The sequence below is a fragment of the Salvelinus namaycush genome, chromosome 15, assembly GCF_016432855.1.
Source record: "Salvelinus namaycush isolate Seneca chromosome 15, SaNama_1.0, whole genome shotgun sequence".
NCBI classification, from domain to species: domain Eukaryota; kingdom Metazoa; phylum Chordata; class Actinopteri; order Salmoniformes; family Salmonidae; genus Salvelinus; species Salvelinus namaycush.
Window position 1 is genome coordinate 11,543,064 of NC_052321.1, and position 21,610 is coordinate 11,564,673.

Consider the following 21,610-nt stretch of genomic DNA (forward strand, 5'->3'; position numbering starts at 1 on the left):
TCATTCACATAGAGTGAAAGTGGTTATGGGGAGTAAATGGCTCAGTGGAGACCACCTAAGTAGGGCAGACTTCAAGCTGAAAATGTAGAGCTTGTCTCCAATTTCTGTGTATGACCTCAGCCATAGTAATCAAGCAGTAGTGACACACGAAACTGTACACATACGGAAAGCTGTTCACGGACCTCTAAAAATACCTGTTATGGTAATGACGTGCTAAGTCAATTCAAAAGTTTTTGTGGGTTCTAATAGACAAAAGCATCTGCAAGCTCAGCACCCACGTGACCAAGTTAAAGCTCAACCCACTCCACAAAAGGTTGAGTAAGGCAAATGCTGAGGCTGAACTTCACAACCAGGCCCTGCTTTGAGGTGTGGTCCAATCAATCTCAGCTCAGCTTGGATGACCGCCACATTCCTCAGCTTCCTAGTACCTCACAGCAACACTGACCTGGAACACCAGGAAATTAAAAAGGAAGCAAATGTTTCCATGAAAAGTTAACAGCAACTGAGGTGTTTGAGGGCTTTGTTTGTTTTGAAATGTCACCTCTGAATACGATTAAAGTGGACAGTTACCGAGTGCACAATTACAGCATATTACGATTAGGGCCCTCCTCTATTATACTGTTGCGGTCATCGTGATGGATATTGAAGCTGGGGTATTTTTAAAACCTTCCCTTAGGAAAGAGCTTTCACTTCTTTCCACACCTGACCTCACAGCCTTGTCCCTCAGTAAAAATAACCACAGAAGCTGGCTGAATGGCTCAGACTGTTTGGAGGGAGGGGTGGGGGCATGGACACAGATGGGCGCCTGAGGGGTAGTGCCATCACCATCAGGAGTCTAGGCTCTTCAGCGCCAACAGAAGAACGCTCTGCAACCTGAACTAAAACAATCATGGTGAACCAAGGCCAGTCTCCTCCTTCATATATATTGATATTACACTTCATCAAAATCCTATGTTAAAGATTAATTGCAACAACTGGGCACAAGGCCAAGTCATTCCTGTTGCTGGGTAAAACATCCTGGAACACCACTCTAAAAAGGCCAATAACCTTCCAAATACAGTTCAATTCATCAGCCTTGTGACAAGATGGACTACGTCAGTATAGTGTGTTAATGATTTGTTTTCTGGAAGCAATGCTTTATGCAAAGCCACAACGTCAGGTGTTGGCATCACGTGTTCACTGGAGACTTGATTCAGACAATCTTGGACTTGTTACTACAGCATGCTGCCAGTGAATGAGCACTTTATTTCACATTAAATAGAACTCACTTGTGCATGTGCTCCAGCCCAGCGAACATCATGATACTGTAGGTCAGGCCACTCTGGACAAGGAAATGTAAGGCGTACCTGTTGAGAAAAAGAAACGACAAGGGGTCAGAACTTAATTCACCACCGTCTCTCTCCTCCCCACCACCACCACCACCACCACCCTCTCCTTTTTCAGACACCACCACCCTCTCCTTTTTCAGACACCACCACCCTCTCCTTTTTCAGACACCACCACCCTCTCCTTTTTCAGACACCACCACCCTCTCCTTTTTCAGACACCACCACCCTCTCCTTTTTCAGACACTAGTATGCACGCCTCCAACTCAATCATCAAGTTTGCGGACGACACTACAGTGGTAGGCTTGATTACCAACAACGACGAGACGGCCTACAGGGAGGAGGGTGAGGGCCCTCGGAGTGTGGTGTCAGGAAAATAACTCAACGTCAACAAAACAAAGGAGATGATTGTGGACTTCAGGAAACAGCAGAGGGAGCACCCCCCTATCCACAACGACGGGACAGTAGTGGAGAAGGTGGAAAGTTTTAAGTTCCTCGGTGTACACATCACGGACAAACTGAATTGGTCCACCCACACAGACAGCGTTGTGAAGAAGGCGCAGCAGCGCCTCTTCAACCTCAGGAGGCTGAAGAAATTCGGCTTGTCACCAAAAGCACTCAAACTTCTACAGATGCACAAATCGAGAGCATCCTGTCGGGCTGTATCACCGTCTGGTACGGCAACTGCTCCGCCCACAACCGTAAGGCCCTCCAGAGGGTAGTGAGGTCTGCACAACGCATCACCGGGGGCAAACTACCTGCCCTCCAGGACACCTACACCACCCGATGTCACAGGAAGGCCATAAAGATCATCAAGGACAACAACCACACTGCCTGTTCACCCCGCTATCATCCAGAAGGCGAGGTCAGTACAGGTCCATCAAAGCAGGGACCGAGAGACTGAAAAACAGCTTATATCTCAAGGCCATTAGACTTAAACAGCCACCACTAACATTTAGTGGCCGCTGCCAACATACTGACTCAACTCCAGTCACTTTAATAATGGGAATTGATGGAAATGTAAAAATGTATCACTAGCCACTTTAAACAATGCCACTTAATATAATGTTTACATACATATACATATGAGATGAGTAATGTAGGGTATATACTGTACTCTATCATCTACTGCATCTTGCCATCTTTATGTAATACATGTATCACTAGCCACTTTATGTTTATATACCCTACATTACTCATCTCATATGTATATACTGTACTCTATACCATCTACTGCATCTTGCCTATGCCGTTCTGTACCATCACTCATTCATATATCTTTATGTACATATTCTTTATATCTTTACACTTGTGTGTATAAGGTAGTAGTTGTGGAATTGTTAGGTTAGATTACTCGTTGGGTATTACTGCATTGTCAGAACTAGAAGCACAAGCATTTCACTACACTCGCATTAACATCTGCTAACCATGTGTAATAACAAATAAAATTTGATTTGATTATTTCGCTGCTCGCCATCTGGCCATCACAACAGACTTCTGCCCCATTGAAGCATTGTTTTCATGACGTTATCAGCTAACCAGTCTATATCCGCAGCCCTGAGATCTCTGTACCATGTTATGTCTCCATCTCTGAGGACTGACTGACTCTGTGGGCTCTCAGACACATCATCATCATCATCATCACCACCGACAGACTGTGCACTTTCAAGGGCGTGATGAACCAACACGTTCCCGAAGGTGAGATGACACAATGTGTTAGTGTGTTACCAACACAACAGCAGGGGGCACCTCCAAAACTATCATGGGGACTGTCAATTTATCCAAGGTGTACCGATAGCACCAACTACCATATATACACTGTAGTATGGATGGTCAGGTCACATGGGCATTTAAGAGGGCTGGTAGTCCCAAAGAAAGATGGAGTACATTTTGATCTCCTGTGGTGGTTATCACTATAATACACAGGCCTGTTCATATGATAGTGTTGGCTTCTCTGGTATTCTGTCAACATGTCAGCCAGGAGTGGTGCAGGACAAAGGAAGGCCCTAAGGGCTGAATCTTGGGTCTGATATAGCCCCATGATGAACGCATGATAACCACACAGCTAGAGGACGGGATTCCAAAAGGGCCTTTTCTCCCCTCTATCTACGGACTGGTGGATGATCTGAGGGCAGATAACTAAGTGAAACCATGCTGTACTCAAGGACATGTCTACTTTGTTTCTGTCTCTAGGCTCCAACTAGCCTACAGCTATCCTCAGTCCCTTCTGCAACACTGGAGATGTACTTCACCTAAGCAACTCCAACTCTCCAGAAAGATATGGAAAAAAAGAGGCTATAATGCGATGGACAAATATATCTACAGTAGGGATGCACGATATAGCGGTAAGCATATCGGAATCGGCCGATATTAGCTAAAAATGCCAACATCGACCCGATGTCTAGTTTAACGCCGATGTGCAAAACCTGTCAAAGCTGACGTGCATACCTGTATAACGTAGGTAGATGACGTAATGACGCCACGCGATATATAACGCTACACGTGCAACACAGCATTCCTAACCTAGACCACAATGTCTGCTGTGTGGATCGAGCAGTCATTTAAAAGAGTAAGAGATTTTCAGCGAGACAACTCAAAGGCGCCAAGATAATGAATTCCATTGCCCTTGACCATTCTCTGTCGTGGGTGATGTTGGCTTTCGCCAACTGGTCGAGCACCAGTGCACACTACCAAGTAGGCGCTATTTTTCAGATGTTGCCCTACTGGAGTTACACAGTAATAGCGTCACTGCTAAAAAGATTATTTAAATGTAAACACTATGTTACTGCTATTAGCTTCACGGCTGATATTTGGACCAGCGATATCAGCCCCATGAGCATGCTGAGTCTGACAGCACAGTGGGTGAACGAGGATTTCATACTGAAGTCGTATTGCATGTTCATGAATGTGCTGGTTGTCATACCGCTGATGCCATTTGAGAACATGAACACACTAGCTAGCTCCATTCAAACATCTGACTGGAGAAATAAGCTCATCAACTGCGCCTGCAGCAGACGTGATACCCTCTGTCATGGCATTAAAACGCCTGCTCAACAAAGCGAGTCGGATGCATTCTCTTTACTGTGTCGCAACCATGCTCGATGCTATGTACAAGGACCTCTACTTCGATGCAGACAAGAAACAGGGTTTATGTGAAATGTTACATACACAGCTGGACAAGATGGAAACGGACACAGTGACAGTGCGCACCGACGAAGAGAGGCCACGGACAGACCGAGCTGAAACTTCACTGCTTGACATGTGTGATGAAATCCTGGTTGAGAATGAAACAGCACAGCAAGTAAGTGAAAGAAATAGGTTTTGATTAAGTTTTCCTGGTAATGGGGACATATGTGAATGCCCCAAACAAATATTTTTGGTCTGTGTGTAACTTTTATTTAACTAGGCAAGTCAGTTAAGAACAAATTCTTATTTACAATGACGGCCTACCGCGGCCAAACTCGGACGACACTGAGCCAATTGAGCGCAGCCCTATGGGACTCCCAATCACGGCCAGATGTGATACAGCCTGGATTCGAACCAGGGACTGTAATGTCGCCTCTTGAACTGAGATGCAGTGCCTTAAACCACTGCGTCCATGTGTGTGTACTTAACTTTTAAGCATTCTAGTACAGTTAACGGTTATCGGTATCGTTTATTTTGGCAAGGAAAATATCGGTATCAGCCAAAAATGTCATATCGGTGCATCACTAATCCACAGTACACAGCAGCATGATGGAGGACAAATATCAAAATACACTCAGCAAAAAAAGAAACGTTCCTTTTTCAGGACCCTGTCTTTCAAAGAAACACCGTTTCCTATGCTTGTTCAATGACCCATAAACAATTAATGAACATGCACTTGTGGAACGGTCGTTAAGACACTAACAGCGTACAGACGGTAGGCAATTAAGGTCACAGTTATGGAAAGTTACATCACACCTGCGGGACAGGTACAGGATGGCAACAACAGCTGCCCGAGTTACACCAGGAACGCACAATCCCTCCATCAGTGCTCAGACTGTCCGCAATAGGCTGAGAGAGGCTGGACTGAGGGCTTGTAGGCCTGTTGTAAGGCAGGTTCTCACCAGCAACAACGTCGCCTATGGGCACAAACCCACCGTCGCTGGACCAGACAGGACTGGCAAAAAGTGCTTTTCACTGACGAGTCCCGGGTGTGTCTCACCAGGGGTGATGGTCGGATTCGCGTTTATCGTTGAAGGAATGAGCGTTACACCGAGGCCTGTACTCTGGAATGGGATCGATTTGGAGGTGGAGGGTCCGTCATGGTCTGGGGCGATGTGTCACAGCATCATCGGACAGATCTTGTTGTCATTGCAGGCAATGTCAACGCTGTGCGTTACATAGAAGACATACTCCTCCTATCTCATGTGGTACCCTTCCTGCAGGCTCATTCTGACATGACAATCCCACCAGCCATACTGCTCGTTCTGTGCGTGATTTCCTGCAAGACAGGAATGTCAGTGTTCTGCCATGCCCAGCAAAGAGCCTGGATCTCAATCCTGTTGAGCATATCTGGAACCTGTTGGATCAGAGGGTGAGGGCTAGGACCATTCCCCCCAGAAATGTCCAGGAACTTGCAGGTGCCTTGGTGGAAGAGTGGGGTAACATATCACAGCAAGAACTGGCAAATCTGGTGCAGTCCATGAGGAGGAGATGCACTGCAGTACTTAATGCAGCTGGTTGCCACACCAGATACGAACTGTTACTTTTGACCCCCCCCCCCCCCACTTTCTTCAGGGACACATTATTCAATTTGTTAGTCACATGTCTGTGGAACTTGTTCAGTTTATGTCTCAGATGTTGAATCTTATGTTCATACAAATATTTACACGTTAAGTTTGCTGAAAATAAACGCAGTTGACAGTGAGAGGATGTTTATTTTTTCGCTGAGTTTATATCTACAGTACACAGTATGACGGTGACAACGATCCAAATACAGTACCAGTCAAAAGTTGACACCTACTCATTCAAGTACATTGTATACTAATAGTGAAGACATCAAAACTATGAAATAACACATACGGAATCATGTAGTGACCAAAAGAAAGTGTTGAATCAAAATATATTTTACATTTCAGATTCTTCAAAGTAGCCACCACTCTTGACATTCTCTCAACTAGCTTCACCTGGAATGCTTTTCCAACAGTATGCTGTGGTAGCCATGCTGGTTAAGTGTGCCTTGAATTCTAAATAAATCAGTGTCACCAGCAAAGCATCCCCGCCCACCATCACACCTCCCTCCTCCATGCTTCACGGTGGGAACTACACATGGGGAGATCATCCATTCACTTACAGTAGTCTGCATCTCAAAGAAACGTAGTTGGACCCAAACATCAACATTTTGGACTCATCAGACCAAAAGACAGATTTCCACCGGTCTAATGTACATTGCTCATGTTTCTTGGTTCAAGCAAGTCTCTTCTTATTATTGGTGTCCTTTAGTAGTGGTTTCTTTGCAGAAATTCGACCATGAAGGCCTGATTCACGCAGTCTCCTGTGAACAGTTGATGTTGAGATGTGTCTGTTACTTGAACTCTGTGAAGCATTTCTTTGGACTGCAATTTTAGGCTGGTAACTGATGAACTTATGCTCTGCAGCAGAGGTAACTCTGGGTCTTCCTTTCCTGTGGTGGTCCTCATGAGAGCCAGTTTCATCAGAGCTTTATGGTTTTTGCGACTGCACTTGAAGAAACTTTCAAAGTTCTTGAAATTTTCCGCATTGACTGACCATGTATTAAAGGAATGATGGATTGTCGTTCCTCTTCGCTTATTTGAGCTGTTCTTGCCATAATATGGACTTGGTCTTTTACCAAATAGGGCTATCTTCTGTATACCCCCCTACTATTAAGGAAAGAAATTCCACAAATTAACTTTTAACAAGGCACACCTGTTAATTGAAATGCATTCCAGGTGATTACCTCATTAAGCTGGTTGAGAGAATGCCAAGAGTGTGCAAAGCTGTCATCAAGGCAAATGGTGGCTATTTGAAGAATCTCAAATATATTGATTTGTTTAACCCTTCATGATTCCAAATGTGTTATTTCATAGTTGAGTCTTCACTATTATTCTACAATGTAGAAAATAGTAAAAATAAAGAAAAACCCTGGACTGACTAGGTGTGTCCAAACTTTTGACTCGGACTGTATATCTACAGTACACAGCAGTATGATGGTGGTGATGGACAAAGATCCAAATAGTATAATGTGGCAAGTTCTTGGTAAGTCCCCTAGGGCGTTGTGTCCTCAGAGTCTGAAGTACAGTAGAGGAATGGAGTAAGTGTGCGTGCGTCATTCAGAGTCAATATGTCAGACAGAATTGAGTGGTAGCAGGACCGTGGGAAGAGAAGGAGTTATAAAGTAAGTCAGTTCATGCCTTCTGGGAGTGCTATAAAGTCTGGAAGCTATGGGCAGAGTTAGAATGCTGGCTGTCAGAAGTTTTACAATGTATGTTTACTTCTAATCCGTCTATCTGCATATCTCAAGACATGGCATACGAGGGTGCAGTGAGATACCCAATGGGTTGGACAATATTTATTTTCGTCACTTATATTGAAGAAGCTATTACTTAAATACTAGAGGTCAAATGACACTCCAATGTTAAGAGAATGGAAAAGTCTAATACTTTATTATTTAAATAAAGGAATAAATCTGGCTACAGACAGAAACAACACAATGTGAAGTCATATGGGGGCAGAGTCTTACAAGCATTGGAAACAACATTGGGTGTGGATACCGTGGGAACATGTGGGTCTGAGCAGGTAGGATGTCATTCATGTTTGTTGAAATGTAAATGTTAAAGTTGTTTTTGTCAAAGTATGTTTTTGTTTATTGAAAAAAATATAAATATATATAAAACCAAAGAGGAAATGGCTTGTCAGTGATTGTCAAACTAAAGTGATAGGAATGAATGCAGTTTATGGTACTACTGTCCTCTACGTATTCTACATTCTAAAAGGCGTGAAGGTGTGTTTCACAGATGACTAACAAGACATTAATTACACTAAAAGCAACACAAAATTTGATCTGACCACAACAGAATCACCTTACCATCAATATCATGTACCGATGGTGGCAGCACATGATCAAACATGCCATGGTGGAATGACGCAGTTAGCGTTTCACACACACTTAGGGTTCTCTCTCGGTGTGTACGGGAAAATGCTAAGGGGCACACTGCCAAGGGACGGCAGGTTGTTTATAACGGGCCCAAAGGCTTCCTAATTGGATATCAATTGCCTCTGCATCGACCAGTTTGCCTTGGCCCGTAAAGGATGGAGGGAGGGCGGCAGGAGAGATGGGTGGAGGGAGGGAGAGACGGATTGACGACAGGGGTGAGGGGGAGGCTCAGAGAGACAGGGGAAGAAAGGCGTGAAGGAGAGAGGGAAGAGAGGGAAGAGTGCGAGAAGCAGGAACGGGTGAGGAAGGGAGAGACAGAGGGAACCAGGGACAAGAGAAAGAATTTCCGGAAGAGGTGAAAAGATGTGACAGGAATAGCACTCACCAGCCGAAGCAGAAGAGAGCCAGGTAGAAGCCCAGTAGCGTGGCCACCACATGTCTGATGAAGGGACTGGTCTTACTGGGGTGGAGATACAGACGGAACCAGAAGGCTGTCAACAGGGCAAACAGCTGACACACCACAAAGTTCACCTGGGAGAGGAGACACAAGGAAATAATCAAAACTTTAGTGAGTTTTGTACAACAAAAACTGCTTCTATTACCAGGTCAGACTGTAAAAACCATCACTAGCCGTGTACCAGGTGATGCACGCACGCCATCCTCAAACCGACACCACTGCTGTCCCATGTCATACAGACATTGAACCACTAGACACTTCGTTTCACACAGAATATTTAAGTACTTTAATCCTGACATACTTTTGAGCACCAGAATGAACTGTTTATTTATTACTGCAAATGACTGTCCTATCATTCTTAATTCTCATCAGGTGTTACCTTAATTAAATAACTATAACGAGGATATATTTATTTTAACTAGGCAAGTCCGTTAAGAACAAATTCATATTTACAATGACGGCCTACTGGGGAACAGTAGGTTAACTGCCTTGGCCAGGGGCAGAACGACAGATGTTTACCTCGTCTGCTCGGGGATTCGATCCAGCAACCTTTCGTTACTGGCCCAACGCTCTAACCACTAGGCTACCTGCCACCCCGATACAAGGAGTACCGGTACCGAGTCAATGTGCAGAGGTACAAGGTAGTTGAGATAATATGTACATGTAGGTAGGGGTAACTAGGCAAGCAGCATAGATACAGGGCAGCAGCAGCGTATGTGAAGGGTGTGAAGCATCAATATGCATGTGTTTTGTGTATGTGAGCGTATGTAGTGTGTATCTGTGTGTTGGAATGTCAGTGTAGTATGTGTGAGTAGAGTCAAGTGAGTGAGCCAGTGCAAGAGAGTCAGAGCAAATTTTTAAAAAGCCAGTCTGCATCAATGAAAAGTCTGAGGGCCATTTGATCAACTGTTCAGCAGTCTTATGGCTTTGGGGTAGAAGCTGTTAAGACACCTTTTGGGCCCAGACTTGGCGCTCCGGTACCGCTTGTCATGAGGTAGCAGAGGTGACAGTCTATGACTTGGGTGGCTGGAGTCTAACACTTTTTGGGGCCTTCCTCTGACACCGCCTGGTATAGAGGTCCTGGATGGCAGGGAGCTCGGCCCCGTACGCACTACCTTCTGTAGTGCCTTGCAGTCGCATTCCAAGCAGTTGCCATACCAAGCGCGGTGATGCAGCCAGTCAAGATGCTCTCAATGGTGCAGCTGAATGAATTTGAAGATCGGAGGGCCCATGACAAATATTTTCAGGCTCCTGAGGGGGAAGAGGCCATGCAGTTGTGGGTGAACAGGGAGTACAGGAGGGGACTAAGCACGCACCCCTGAGGGGGCCCCGTGTTCAAAGGTCAGCGTGGCGGATGTGTTACCTACCCTCACCACCTGGGGGCAGCCCGTCAGAAAGTCCAGGATCCAGTTGCAGGTGTTCATTCTCCGTGTCCTTAGCTTAGTGATGAGCTTGCAGGGCACTATGAGCTGTTGTCAATGAACAGCATTCTCACGTAAGGATTCCTTTTGTCCAGGTGGGAAAGGGCGGTGTGGAGTGCAACAGATATTGCGTCATCTGTGGATCTGTTGGGGCGGTATGCAAATTGAAGCGGGTCCAGAGTGTCTGGGTTGATGGTGTTCATGTGAGCCATCAGCCTTTCATGGCTACAGATAGTTATTTAGACAGGTTACATTGGCGTTCTTGGGTGGTCTGCTTGAATGGTGGTCTGCTTGAAACATGTAGGTATTACAGACTGGGTCAGGGAGAGGTTGAAAATGTCAGTGAAGACACTTGCCACGTTTACATAGGTAACTAGTTTTGTACAAAGAAATGTAACATACAAAACAGAACACTGATTGTATTGAAAAGTGCAACAGCAAACATATATACGGTAGGTGATTAAAAACAACCTTTATTGTATTTAAAAGTAGAACTGCAAACAGTTATCCATTACTGCATTCAGCTAACAGATTATTATTATTATTATTCACTATGTAAGGCAACATGGACTATGAACTGATACTTGGCTAATTAAACATTTATTTCGTCTCCTCTCACAACAATTTATTTGATCTCGCTAACAAATCAACTTGCTTTTAGGGTAAGGGTTTAGGGGTAGGAACATCCCAAAAAGCCCAGATAGCACTAACCCTCTTCCCGGATAGTGTCCGGGATGGTGTCAATAATATAGTTAGGGTTGATTTGTAAACCATTCTTTTTCTGGGTGAGTAACATGGTCCTGAATTTGGTAAAAGCCATCTTCTCTTTGACAATGCAGTAAGCGGTGTTACATTTCATCTCTAGCTCAGTTAGCTCTGCCTGTTGACCGGCTTGGGCTGCCTGCCACCTGTTGCCTGTCAAATTTGGCTGCCTGGTGATATAAATATTGATGTTGCTCCAGCTCCGATGCACTTGTCCTGGCATTTGATGTGCTTTTGGCTTAAGTTATGTTTTAGCAACGACTCGTGTTTTAGGTTGCAAGACCCAAATGAGTCTTCCTGCTGCTTTTACTCCACACTTTGGACAGTACGTTGGGATGCTGGATGTGCTCCTCCTTAGGCACTAGAATTCGCAAAAGCAACCCCTCTTGAAACACGTAGATATTTTTATTTGGAGGTGGTGGATTGGTAGCAGCATCTCCGACATTGTCATCATCATCTTCTTCTGGTTGATCGTTTTTTGTTAAAGAGCTTGGATTCCAGTGCATTTCATTGTTGTTCTTGCTAGCTAGCTTGCTATCGAATGCCATTACTTAGCTCAGAAAAAAAATAAAAATAAGTGGAAGAGTTCTGAGGGAAAGTTGGCGTGAAAAGGGATTGTTGTGCCAGTTGTGCATGATTAATTTAATTAGCTACATTTAAACATTTCTAGCATTATGATTGGTTTGTTAACAATTATCAGCCTGTGTTTGAGCAGTGAAAAGAAGTGCGTTTCGGCAAAATATCGTTACCCATTGAGTTTATTGGATAATTGTTTTGTTGCACAGTGCTCCCAAAATGAAAGTAGTGGAGACAGACAGCTGCACTGAGTAGACGTGTAAATTCTTCCAGTGTACATATGTATACATTCCATTTTGATAAACTGTTACAGGTATTAAATCGGATTCATCCTTGATTCCTTGTTTTTATTTTGACTTTAATTATTTGTTTGACATTTTAATGCATTGTTACGAGCTAGTAACATAAGCATTTCGCTGCGCCCGCTATAACATCTGCTAAACTGTGTATGTGACCAATTAACTTTTATTTGATTTACCATCCTAAATAAATCATATTTTTTAACTGGAAGAGAGCAGTGCCTTTGTCGCTTCTGGAAAGAGACACAGTATTACAGCACCGTGGCAGCTGGCACTACTACACAGGAGAATACACTGTTCAGCTGGCACTACTACACAGGAGAATACACTGTTCAGCTGGCACTACTACACAGGAGAATACACTGTTCAGCTGGCACTACTACACAGGAGAATACACTGTTCAGCTGGCACTACTACACAGGAGAATACACTGTTCAGCTGGCACTACTACACAGGAGAATACACTGTTCAGCTGGCACTACTACACAGGAGAATACACTGTTGATAGAACCCAAGCTCTTTGATAAGGCTGTTGGATAAAGCAGGCATAGAGGACACATTTTTGGTTCTTTGTGGAAACTGTTTGGTTTCCTCCTGTTTATTCTATGTTAACAAAGCCTGACATAAAAGCTACCAACATCAATGATCAACTCAACTTAAGACTGGTGACGCTTTGTCACACACACACACAGTATAGCCCATCTTATCAATTGTAGTAGGCACAATTATTTCAGAAGCCGGCATGTTGCTGAAGTCAACAGTAGGACGTCAACTATCGGTTCCACCCAGTCTATCACCTTTGCCTTGCCGTGCATCATGGCACCCTGGAGACAATAACAGTGTGCACAGTAACTGTGGTCACACCCAGGGCTGTGGTAGTCATGACATTTTGGCAGCCGATGATTGTCAAGCAAATAACTGCCGGTCTCACGGTAATTGACCTTAGTTAACGTAAACACATTAAGCATCTCCTGGCTTCCACACAAGCTACTGATGCAGACCTTTGGAACATCTACCTTTTAAAATGTCTAAAATACCACCACCAGCATCAAATAACCTCTTTTACTCAATGCGGCTGACGCAACAGATCAGAACGTTTAGCTTAAAATGTTGCTAAATTTTTAGGCTATTTCTTCACATTATAAGCACATTAGTGGGAAAACACCATTCAAGTGACCGCAAATGCGATTATACATGTAATGCTTTTATTATAAAAAGGTGCATGTAAAAACTATTTCCCAAACTTTAAACTCACGTGCTGTTTATGTACGCCAGTTAGGCTCTTGACCCATTGTAAAGCAGATTAATGTGCTTAATTTTAAGACGCTATTTGGCCACTTTAGTTGTGATACAAACCTTATCAAAACATATAGGCCTATGGGCTAGGCTACATGAGGTGTCGACTATGATTTGAAAAATCACGCGTTTCTCGCCTTAGCTGGGCTAATATTGCCTTAGCTAGGCTAATATTGTCACCCATCGGACTATTCTTGATTTAATCTGGTCTTCACATTTACTAAATAATGTGTGATTTTTTTTAATTTACAATGGACAATTATAATACACCTGTCTCGATACAGTGGCAGCGGGAAAAATACATGTCATCTACGCACTTAAATAGGAGGATGCTTTTCCTGTCGTTATTTTTCATGCCAGCCAGGTAGGCTATACTCCTGTTGTAAACAGATAAGCAATGTGCTTAATATTAGCAAAGTTGATAGATAGATAAATAAATAAATAAATAAATATAGTAGGCCTAGCCTATAGAAAGCCGATGGGATCATCTTTTTAATAGAGGCCATCACTGATTTCTCACGCAATTGCATACCCTATAGAAATGTTGTTTGATTAGATTTGCGAACACATTCGCATTGATGTCAGAGTGATTAGTGTGACAATAGAGTGCTGAGTACCAGGCAGTTAGCATGTATGGTAGGCTACTTATGACCATCAGCAGCATCAGAACTTGGAGAAGCCTAATTACCGTGGCTAAATGTGCACGTGGAATTTGACTGCCATTATGACCGCCGGTGTGGCGGTAATATGGTAACCATAACAGCCCTAGTCACACATCCAATCTACAATGACAAATACTAGTTGTATTGTGAGTACCACACCCTTTCTATTCCTAATGGTATTTCACTGTGCTATTCTCCCTCCCTCCCACAGAGTAGAGTATACCAAAAGGGCTGCTACAGTAGAGTACAATCACTCAGAGAAAAATCCACTAGGACTCTGACTAAGCTATTTAAGCTAATGTGGTGGGTGGGGATTGTGTGTGTATGCGTTTATCTTTGCCTCATCCATTGGTTCCTCTCATCCTCCAGTGGTCCCATAGTGAATCTCGTTCATTACGGGAGCAGATTAACACACGCCTCCATTTGGAAGGCAAGGACCAAATTACATTTGGAACGCTTTTCAGATTGACTTCAGCTCAGGTCTGCACTTTCCCATCACCACCTGCTCCCAGGAGCCTGAGCCACTACATTTGATTGTTTGTTCCCCCCTCTAAGTACTGCGCTTCAGTGTGCACAGAGCTCAGGAGGAATTCTGCAAGACGGAGAGAAAAATCGACTGGAAGTGATACAGAGTACAGGACGACCGATTATGATTTTTCAACGCCGATACAGATTATTGGAGGACCAAAAAAAGCCGATACCGATTACGTCGGCCGTTTTTTATTTATTTACTTGTAATAATGACAATTACAACAATACTGAATGAACACTTATTTGAAATTAATATAATACATCAATAAAAATCTATTTAGCATCAAATAAATAATGAAACGTTCAATTTGGTTTAAATAATGCAAAAACAAAGTGTTGGAAAAGAAAGTAAAAGTGCCATGTAAAAAAGCTAACGTTTAAGTTCCTTACTCAGAACATGAGAAAGCTGGTGGTTCCTTTAAACATGAGACTTCAATATTCCAAGGTAAGAGGTTTAGGTTGTAGTTAATATAGTATTTATAGGACTCTCTCTCTATACCATTTGTATTCCATATACCTTTGACTATTGGATGTTCTTATAGGCACTTTAGTACTGCCAGTGTAACAGTATAGCTTCCGTCCCTCTCCTCGCTCCTACCTGGGCTCGAACGAGGAACACAGACAACAGCCACCCTCGAAGCAGTGTTACCCATGCAGAGCAAGGGGAACAACTACTCCAAGTCTCAGCACGAGTGACGTTTGAAACGCTATTAGCGCGCACAACGCTAACTAGCTAGCCATTTCACATTGGTTACACCAGCCTAATCTCGGGAGTTGATAGGTTTGAAGTAATAAACAACTCAATGCTTGAAGCACAGTGAAGAGCTCCTGGCAAAACGCACGAAAGTGCTGTTTGAATGAATGCTTACGAGCCTGCTGCTGCCTACCGTTGCTCAGTCAGACTGCTCTATCAAACATTAAATCATAGACTTATTTATAACACACACAAATACGAGCCTTTGGTCATTAATATGGTTGAATCCGGAAACTATCATTTCGAAAACAAAACGTTTATTCTTTCAGTGAAATACGGAACCATTCTCCCCCCTAGACTCCGTGGCCGGCGGGGCCAGCCAGTCGCCGCAAACTTCTTTGTGACTGGGGGGCAGTATTGAGTAGCTTGGATGAATAAGGTGCCCAGAGTAAACTGCCTGCTACTCAGGCCCAAAAGCTAGAATATGCATATAATTAGTCGATTTGGATAGGAAACACTGAAGTTTCTAAAACTGTTTGAATGATGTGTGTGTATAACATAACTCATATGGCAGGCAAAAACCTGAGACAAAATCCAACCAGGAAGTGGGAAATCTGAGGTTGTAGTTTAAGTGATTGCCTATCCAATATACAGTATCTATGGGGTCATATTGCACTTCCTAAGGCTTCCACTAGATGTCAGTCTTTAGAACTTTGTTTCGGGCTTCTACTGTGAAGGGGGAGCGAATAAGAGCTGTTTGAACCAAGGGTCTGGCAGAATGTCATGAGCTAAGTCACGCGAGCGGCCGTGAGCTGCGTTCCTTTTCATTTCTAAAGACAAAGGAATTGTCCAGTTGGAATATTATTGAAGATTTATGATAAAAACATCCTAAAGATTGATTCTATGCATCGTTTGACATGTTTCTACGAACTGTAATGGAACTGTTTTGACTGTCTGGACCTAGTGCCGGCGCCTTGTGAATTTGTGAACTAAACGTGAACAAAAAGGAGGTATTTGGACATAAATTATGGACTTTATTGAACAAAACAAACATTTATTGTGGAACTTCGATTCCTGGGAGTGCATTCCGATGAAGATCAAAGGTAAGTGAATATTTATAACGCTATTTCTGAGTTTTGTGACACCTCTCCATGGTTGGAAAATGGCTGTATGTTTTTCTGTGGCTAGGCGCTGACTTAACTTTTTAGGGATAGGGGGCAGCATTTTCACTTTTGGATGAATTGGTGCCCATAGTGAACTGCCTCCTACTCTGTCCCAGATCCTAATATATGCATATTATTATTACTATTGGATAGAAGACACTCTGAAGTTTCTAAAACTGTTTGAATTATGTCTGAGTATAACAGAACTCATAAGGCAGGCAAACTTCCAAACAGGAAGTGGAAATTCTGAGGCTGGTTGATGTTAAAGTCATCGCCTATTCAATTCCCAGTAAGATATGGATCTGTTCGCACTTCCTACGCCTTCCACTAGATGTCAACAGTCAGTAGAAAGTGGAATGAAGCCTCTAGTGTGGTGGGGCCGGATGCCAGCTATTTGAGTCAGTGGTCTGGCAGAATGCTAGTTCCTGGTCATGCGCGCTAGTCATGATATGGCCATGTGTTCCATTACTCTGTAGACAAAAACGTATGCTCCGGTTGGAAAGTTATTGGATATATATGATAACAACATCCTGAAGATTGTGTGTGAAAACCTTGTGAAGACTTACAGAAAACGTTTGACCTCTGTCATTGCCAACAAAGGGTATTTAACCTCTAACGCCTCACAAACCCGGATCCGGGATCCCCCCCCATCAAAAAAGCTGACTAGCATAGCCTAGCCTAAAGCCACAGGGATATCATATAATAAAATGTTCATGAAATCACAAGTCCAAGACACCAAATGAAAGATACACATCTTGTGAATCCAGCCATCGTTTCTGATTTTTAAAATGTTTTACAGGGAAGACACAATATGTAAATCTATTAGCTAACCACGTTAGCAAAAGACACCACTTTTTTACTCCACCATTTTTTTACTCCATCAGTAGCTATCACAAATTCGACCAAATAAAGATATAAATAGCCACTAACCAAGAAACAACTTCATCAGATGACAGTCTGATAACATATTTATTGTATAGCATATGTTTTGTTAGAAAAATGTGCATATTTCAGGTATAAATCATAGTTTACCATTGCAGCCACCATCACAACTCTCACCAAAGCGACTAGAATAACTACAGAGACCATCGTGTATTACCTAATTACTCATCATAAAACATTTCTTAAAAATACACAGCATACAGCAAATGAAAGACACAGATCTTGTGAATCCAGCCAATATTTCAGATTTTCTAAGTGTTTTACAGCGAAAACACAATATAGCGTTATATTAGCTTACCACAATAGCAAACATCACAACAGCATTGATTCAAGCCAAAAATAGCAATAACGTATAAACCACCAAAATATATTAATTTTTCACTAACCTTCTCAGAATTCTTCAGATGACAGTCCTATAACATCATATTACACAATGCATATAGAGTTTGTTCGAAAATGTGCATATTTAGCGGCACAAATCGTGGTTATACAATGTGATTAGTGGCCAAAACTTCAAGCAATCTGTCCGGCGCCATCTTGGAGAGGCACCTATTCTAATCGAAAACTATTCATAAACTTGACTAAAATATACAAGTTGGACAGCAAATGAAAGACAAATTAGTTCTTAATGCAATCGCTGTGTTACATTTTTAAAATTAACGTTACTTCAGCATACAGCGTGCGCTAAAGCGAGACCGCACCGAAATTCATGGCGGAATTATTATTTGACATTTGTCAACATAAATACGAATTAACAACATAAAGATTGCTTACTATTTGCCGAGCTTCCATCAGAATCTTGGGCAAGGTGTCCTTTCTCCAGAACAATCGTCTTTTGGTTGAAAGATGTCCTCTTCTCATGTGGAAATAGCAGCTAACGATAGCCACCCACTGGAGAGGTGTCCAACTCGTGAAAGCGCATCAAAGAAATCCAGGAAAATCGCAATAAACTGATATAAACTGCTATAAGTCGGTTTAAATTAACTACCTTATGATGTCTTTAACAACTATAACGAATAAAAACATGACCGGAGATATAGAACTGCTAAAACGAAAGCTTTGCAGGAGGCCACTGTGATGTCCCTGCTGCGCCAGGCGCCCCGTTGAAAAGAACGGTACTTCCGTTCCACGGTCTTATATAGGGCCCCAGATTGCGCAATCCACTCCATTCAAATTCTCCCCGCTTACTGACATCTAGAGGAAGGCGTATGCAGTGCATGTAGCCCGATGGCTTACATGGGGACTTATAAACTGACCTCAGAACAGGGACCTCGATTTCTGAAATCTCACTCCCTGACAGGAAATGTGCTGCAGAATGAGTTCTGTTTCACTCAGAGAAATAATTCAAACGGTTTTAGAAACTAGAGTGTTTTCTATCCAATAGTAATAATAATATGCATATTGTACGAGCAAGAATTGAGTACGAGGCAGTTTAATTTGGGAACGAATTTTTACAAAGTCGAAATAGTGTCAAGAAGATAAAGTATTTTCCACCATAATTTGCAAATAAATTCATAAAAAATCCTACAATGTGATTTTCTGGATTTTTTTTCTCATTTTGTCTGTCATAGTTGAAGTGTACCTATGATGAAAATTACAGGCCTCTCTCATCTTTTTAAGTGGGAGAACTTGCACAATTGGTGGCTGACTAAATACGTTTTTGCCCCACTGTAAATATATGTTGTGTTTTCGCTGTAAAACCTTTTTTTTATTTTTTTAAAATCGGACACGATGGGTAGATTAACAAGATGTTCATCTTTCATTTGCTGTATTGGACTTGTTGACGTGTGAAAGTTAAATATTGCTAAGAAATATTTTTGAACACGCTAGCGGAACGTGTGTCCTAGAAAGGTTAACATAATCGAAAGGTGTGCTTTCGCCATAAAGCCTTTTTGAAATCAGACACTGGCTGGATTAACAAGAAGTTTATCTTTAAAATGGTCTATAATACTTGTATGTTTGAGGAATTTTAATTATGAGATTTGTTGTTTTGAATTTGGTGCCCTGCAATTTCACTGACTGTTGGCGAGGTGGGACGCTACCGTCCCACATATCCCAGAGAAGTTAAGCCTTGAGACATGGATTGTGTATGTGTGCCATTCAGAGGGTGAAAGATTTAAGTGCCTTTGAACGGGGTATGGTAGAACAGCAACACTGCTGGGTTTCACACAACAGTTTCCCGTGTTTTTCAAGAATGGACCACCACCCCAAGGATATCCAGCCAACTTGACACAATTGTGGGAAGCATTGGAGTCAACATAGGCCAGCATCCTTGTGGCGTGCTTTCGACACCTTATAGAATCAATGCCAACGAATTGAGTCGCTTCGGAGGGCAAAAAGCAAGGTGTTCCTAATGTTTTGTACACTCAATGTATGTATGTGTATATATATTTATATATATATATTTTTTTTAAATAGCACCCCTTGTGTGCACTTCCGATAATACCGTATACCCCGGTATGGTACAGAAACAGTATGAAAATCTGGATACCGGCCAAATCTAGAGTGAGCTTCTGTCTGGCTTGCAGATGTAGCGACAGTTGGCGGCTACTGGCGCTAATCACTCTTAGCAGAAAGCCTGTGTATCATATCAGGAGGTATTTACAGTGTATCCTATCAGGAGGTATTTGCAGTACACAGAGGTCCTTTTGTTTCTCTTCACACCCAAACAGTAGGAAGAGAAAAAAAAAATGGTGACTCTGGCATCTTGTGTTCTTCCCACTTCTATTGTCATGAGTATCATTGTTTAGGGAATGAATGCTCCCAGGGGCTAACGAGATGATAATGAATTAATTTGAGATAGTGAATGTAAGTGAATGTAAGCTTATAAGGCAAAATGAGGGATGCATGGATAGGGTGGAGGGGAGGGATGTAAGGATAGGGGGGAGGTAGGGCTGGGCGATACGGCCCAAAAATATGTAGGCTTTATTTTTAAACAAATATTTCAATTGCGATTTGACTTGTGATTTTTATCAAACTTTGGTGAACTGTTGGAAAGGTGGCATCCTATGACGGTGCCACAGTGTATATGGAGTTTGCATGTCTGTGTGCTTGATTTTATACACCTGTCAGCAACGGGTGTGGCTAAAATAGCAGAATCCACTCATTTGAAGTGGTGTCCACATACTTGTGTATAGTAAATAGTGTATGATAACTTGTCATAATGTGTCAAACTGGCTTACATTTTGTTAGGTATTTTCACACAAGTTAGGCAAAAGCTTTTAGCATGTAGATAATGTTGCCTTGCCTATGGTTTTATTGCTGCCATTTGACAGTTACAGCTCATAACAGTTAAACATTTTTTTAAAAAACAGAAGTTGCATGTGTGCTGACTGTTGCTATAATAATAAAAAGTTGACTAGTTTTCCAAACAGCACATGGATGATCATCAAGACTCTTGGAAGACTGTTCTATGGACAGATGAGTCAAAAGTATAACTTTCTGGATGACGTGTCACATTATACCTGGCGAAAACACTGCAGTCCACAGTACGAACCTCATACCAATGGTCAAACATGGTGGTGGTAGTGTGATCAAGTCTACATGAAAATGGCTCAAATGAAACAAATGTTAGTTTTTGAATGGCCTATTCAAAGTCCAGACCTAATTGAGATGTGGCAGGACTTGAAATTAGCAGTTCATGCTTGAAAACCCACAAATGTCGCTGAGTTATAGCAGTTCTGCATGCAATAGTGGGCCAAAATTCCTCCACGGCGACGTGAGAGACTGATCAACAACTACAGGAAGCTTTTGGTTGGAGTCTTTGCAGCTAAAAGTGGCACGACCAGTTATTGAGTGTAACGGGGCAATTACTTTTTCCACACAGAAGCATTGGGTGTTGCATAACTTGCATACAAATTTGAAAGGTGGCAAATACTTTAACGGCACTGTATGTAAAAACAACCGTTATGCTTTATGTATGACCTACATAGAAGACGAGTGTTCGCTAATTAACGATTTCACAAAATGAAACCAATACTCGATGCAGGCTATCCTCAATCCCCACTCAATGCCTGCTCATAAGTAACAACAAATCAAAAGTAAATAGAGTAGCAATGGCTTCCCATGCCAGCCAACTTCAAAAACTGTTTACCTGACTGACGGTTTTAGATGTAATTTCACACTTTGATTACTATAAGCTGTTCTCTTCGTAGAGTGGGTAATGGTGGCTGGCGACATAACATGCTTACATTTATCATTGACTAATCTGTGCCCCGCAGTGGCAAAAATAGCAACCCAGCAATCAGCACGGTCCAGAAAATTGCAGAGATGGAGACCACACAACTGTGAGAGAAAAAGCACTACAAATCTCATCCTATCTAGACTTACATGGGATAGCCTAAA

General features: G+C 42.5%; 1 protein-coding gene across 1 annotated transcript in view; it reads right to left on the reverse strand.

Moving 5' to 3' along the window:
• The window catches only part of LOC120060186 (lysophospholipid acyltransferase 2-like), an 84,993-nt gene that overhangs the window by 24,400 nt on the left and 38,983 nt on the right, over positions 1–21,610 (reverse strand). Inside the window, exons 2-3 of the mRNA XM_039009322.1 lie at positions 8,849–8,994; positions 1,269–1,346 (exon numbers count right to left, since the gene is read on the reverse strand). Of these exons, the coding sequence (XP_038865250.1) occupies positions 1,269–1,346; positions 8,849–8,994 (224 nt within the window). The remainder of the gene's footprint in view (positions 1–1,268; positions 1,347–8,848; positions 8,995–21,610) is intronic.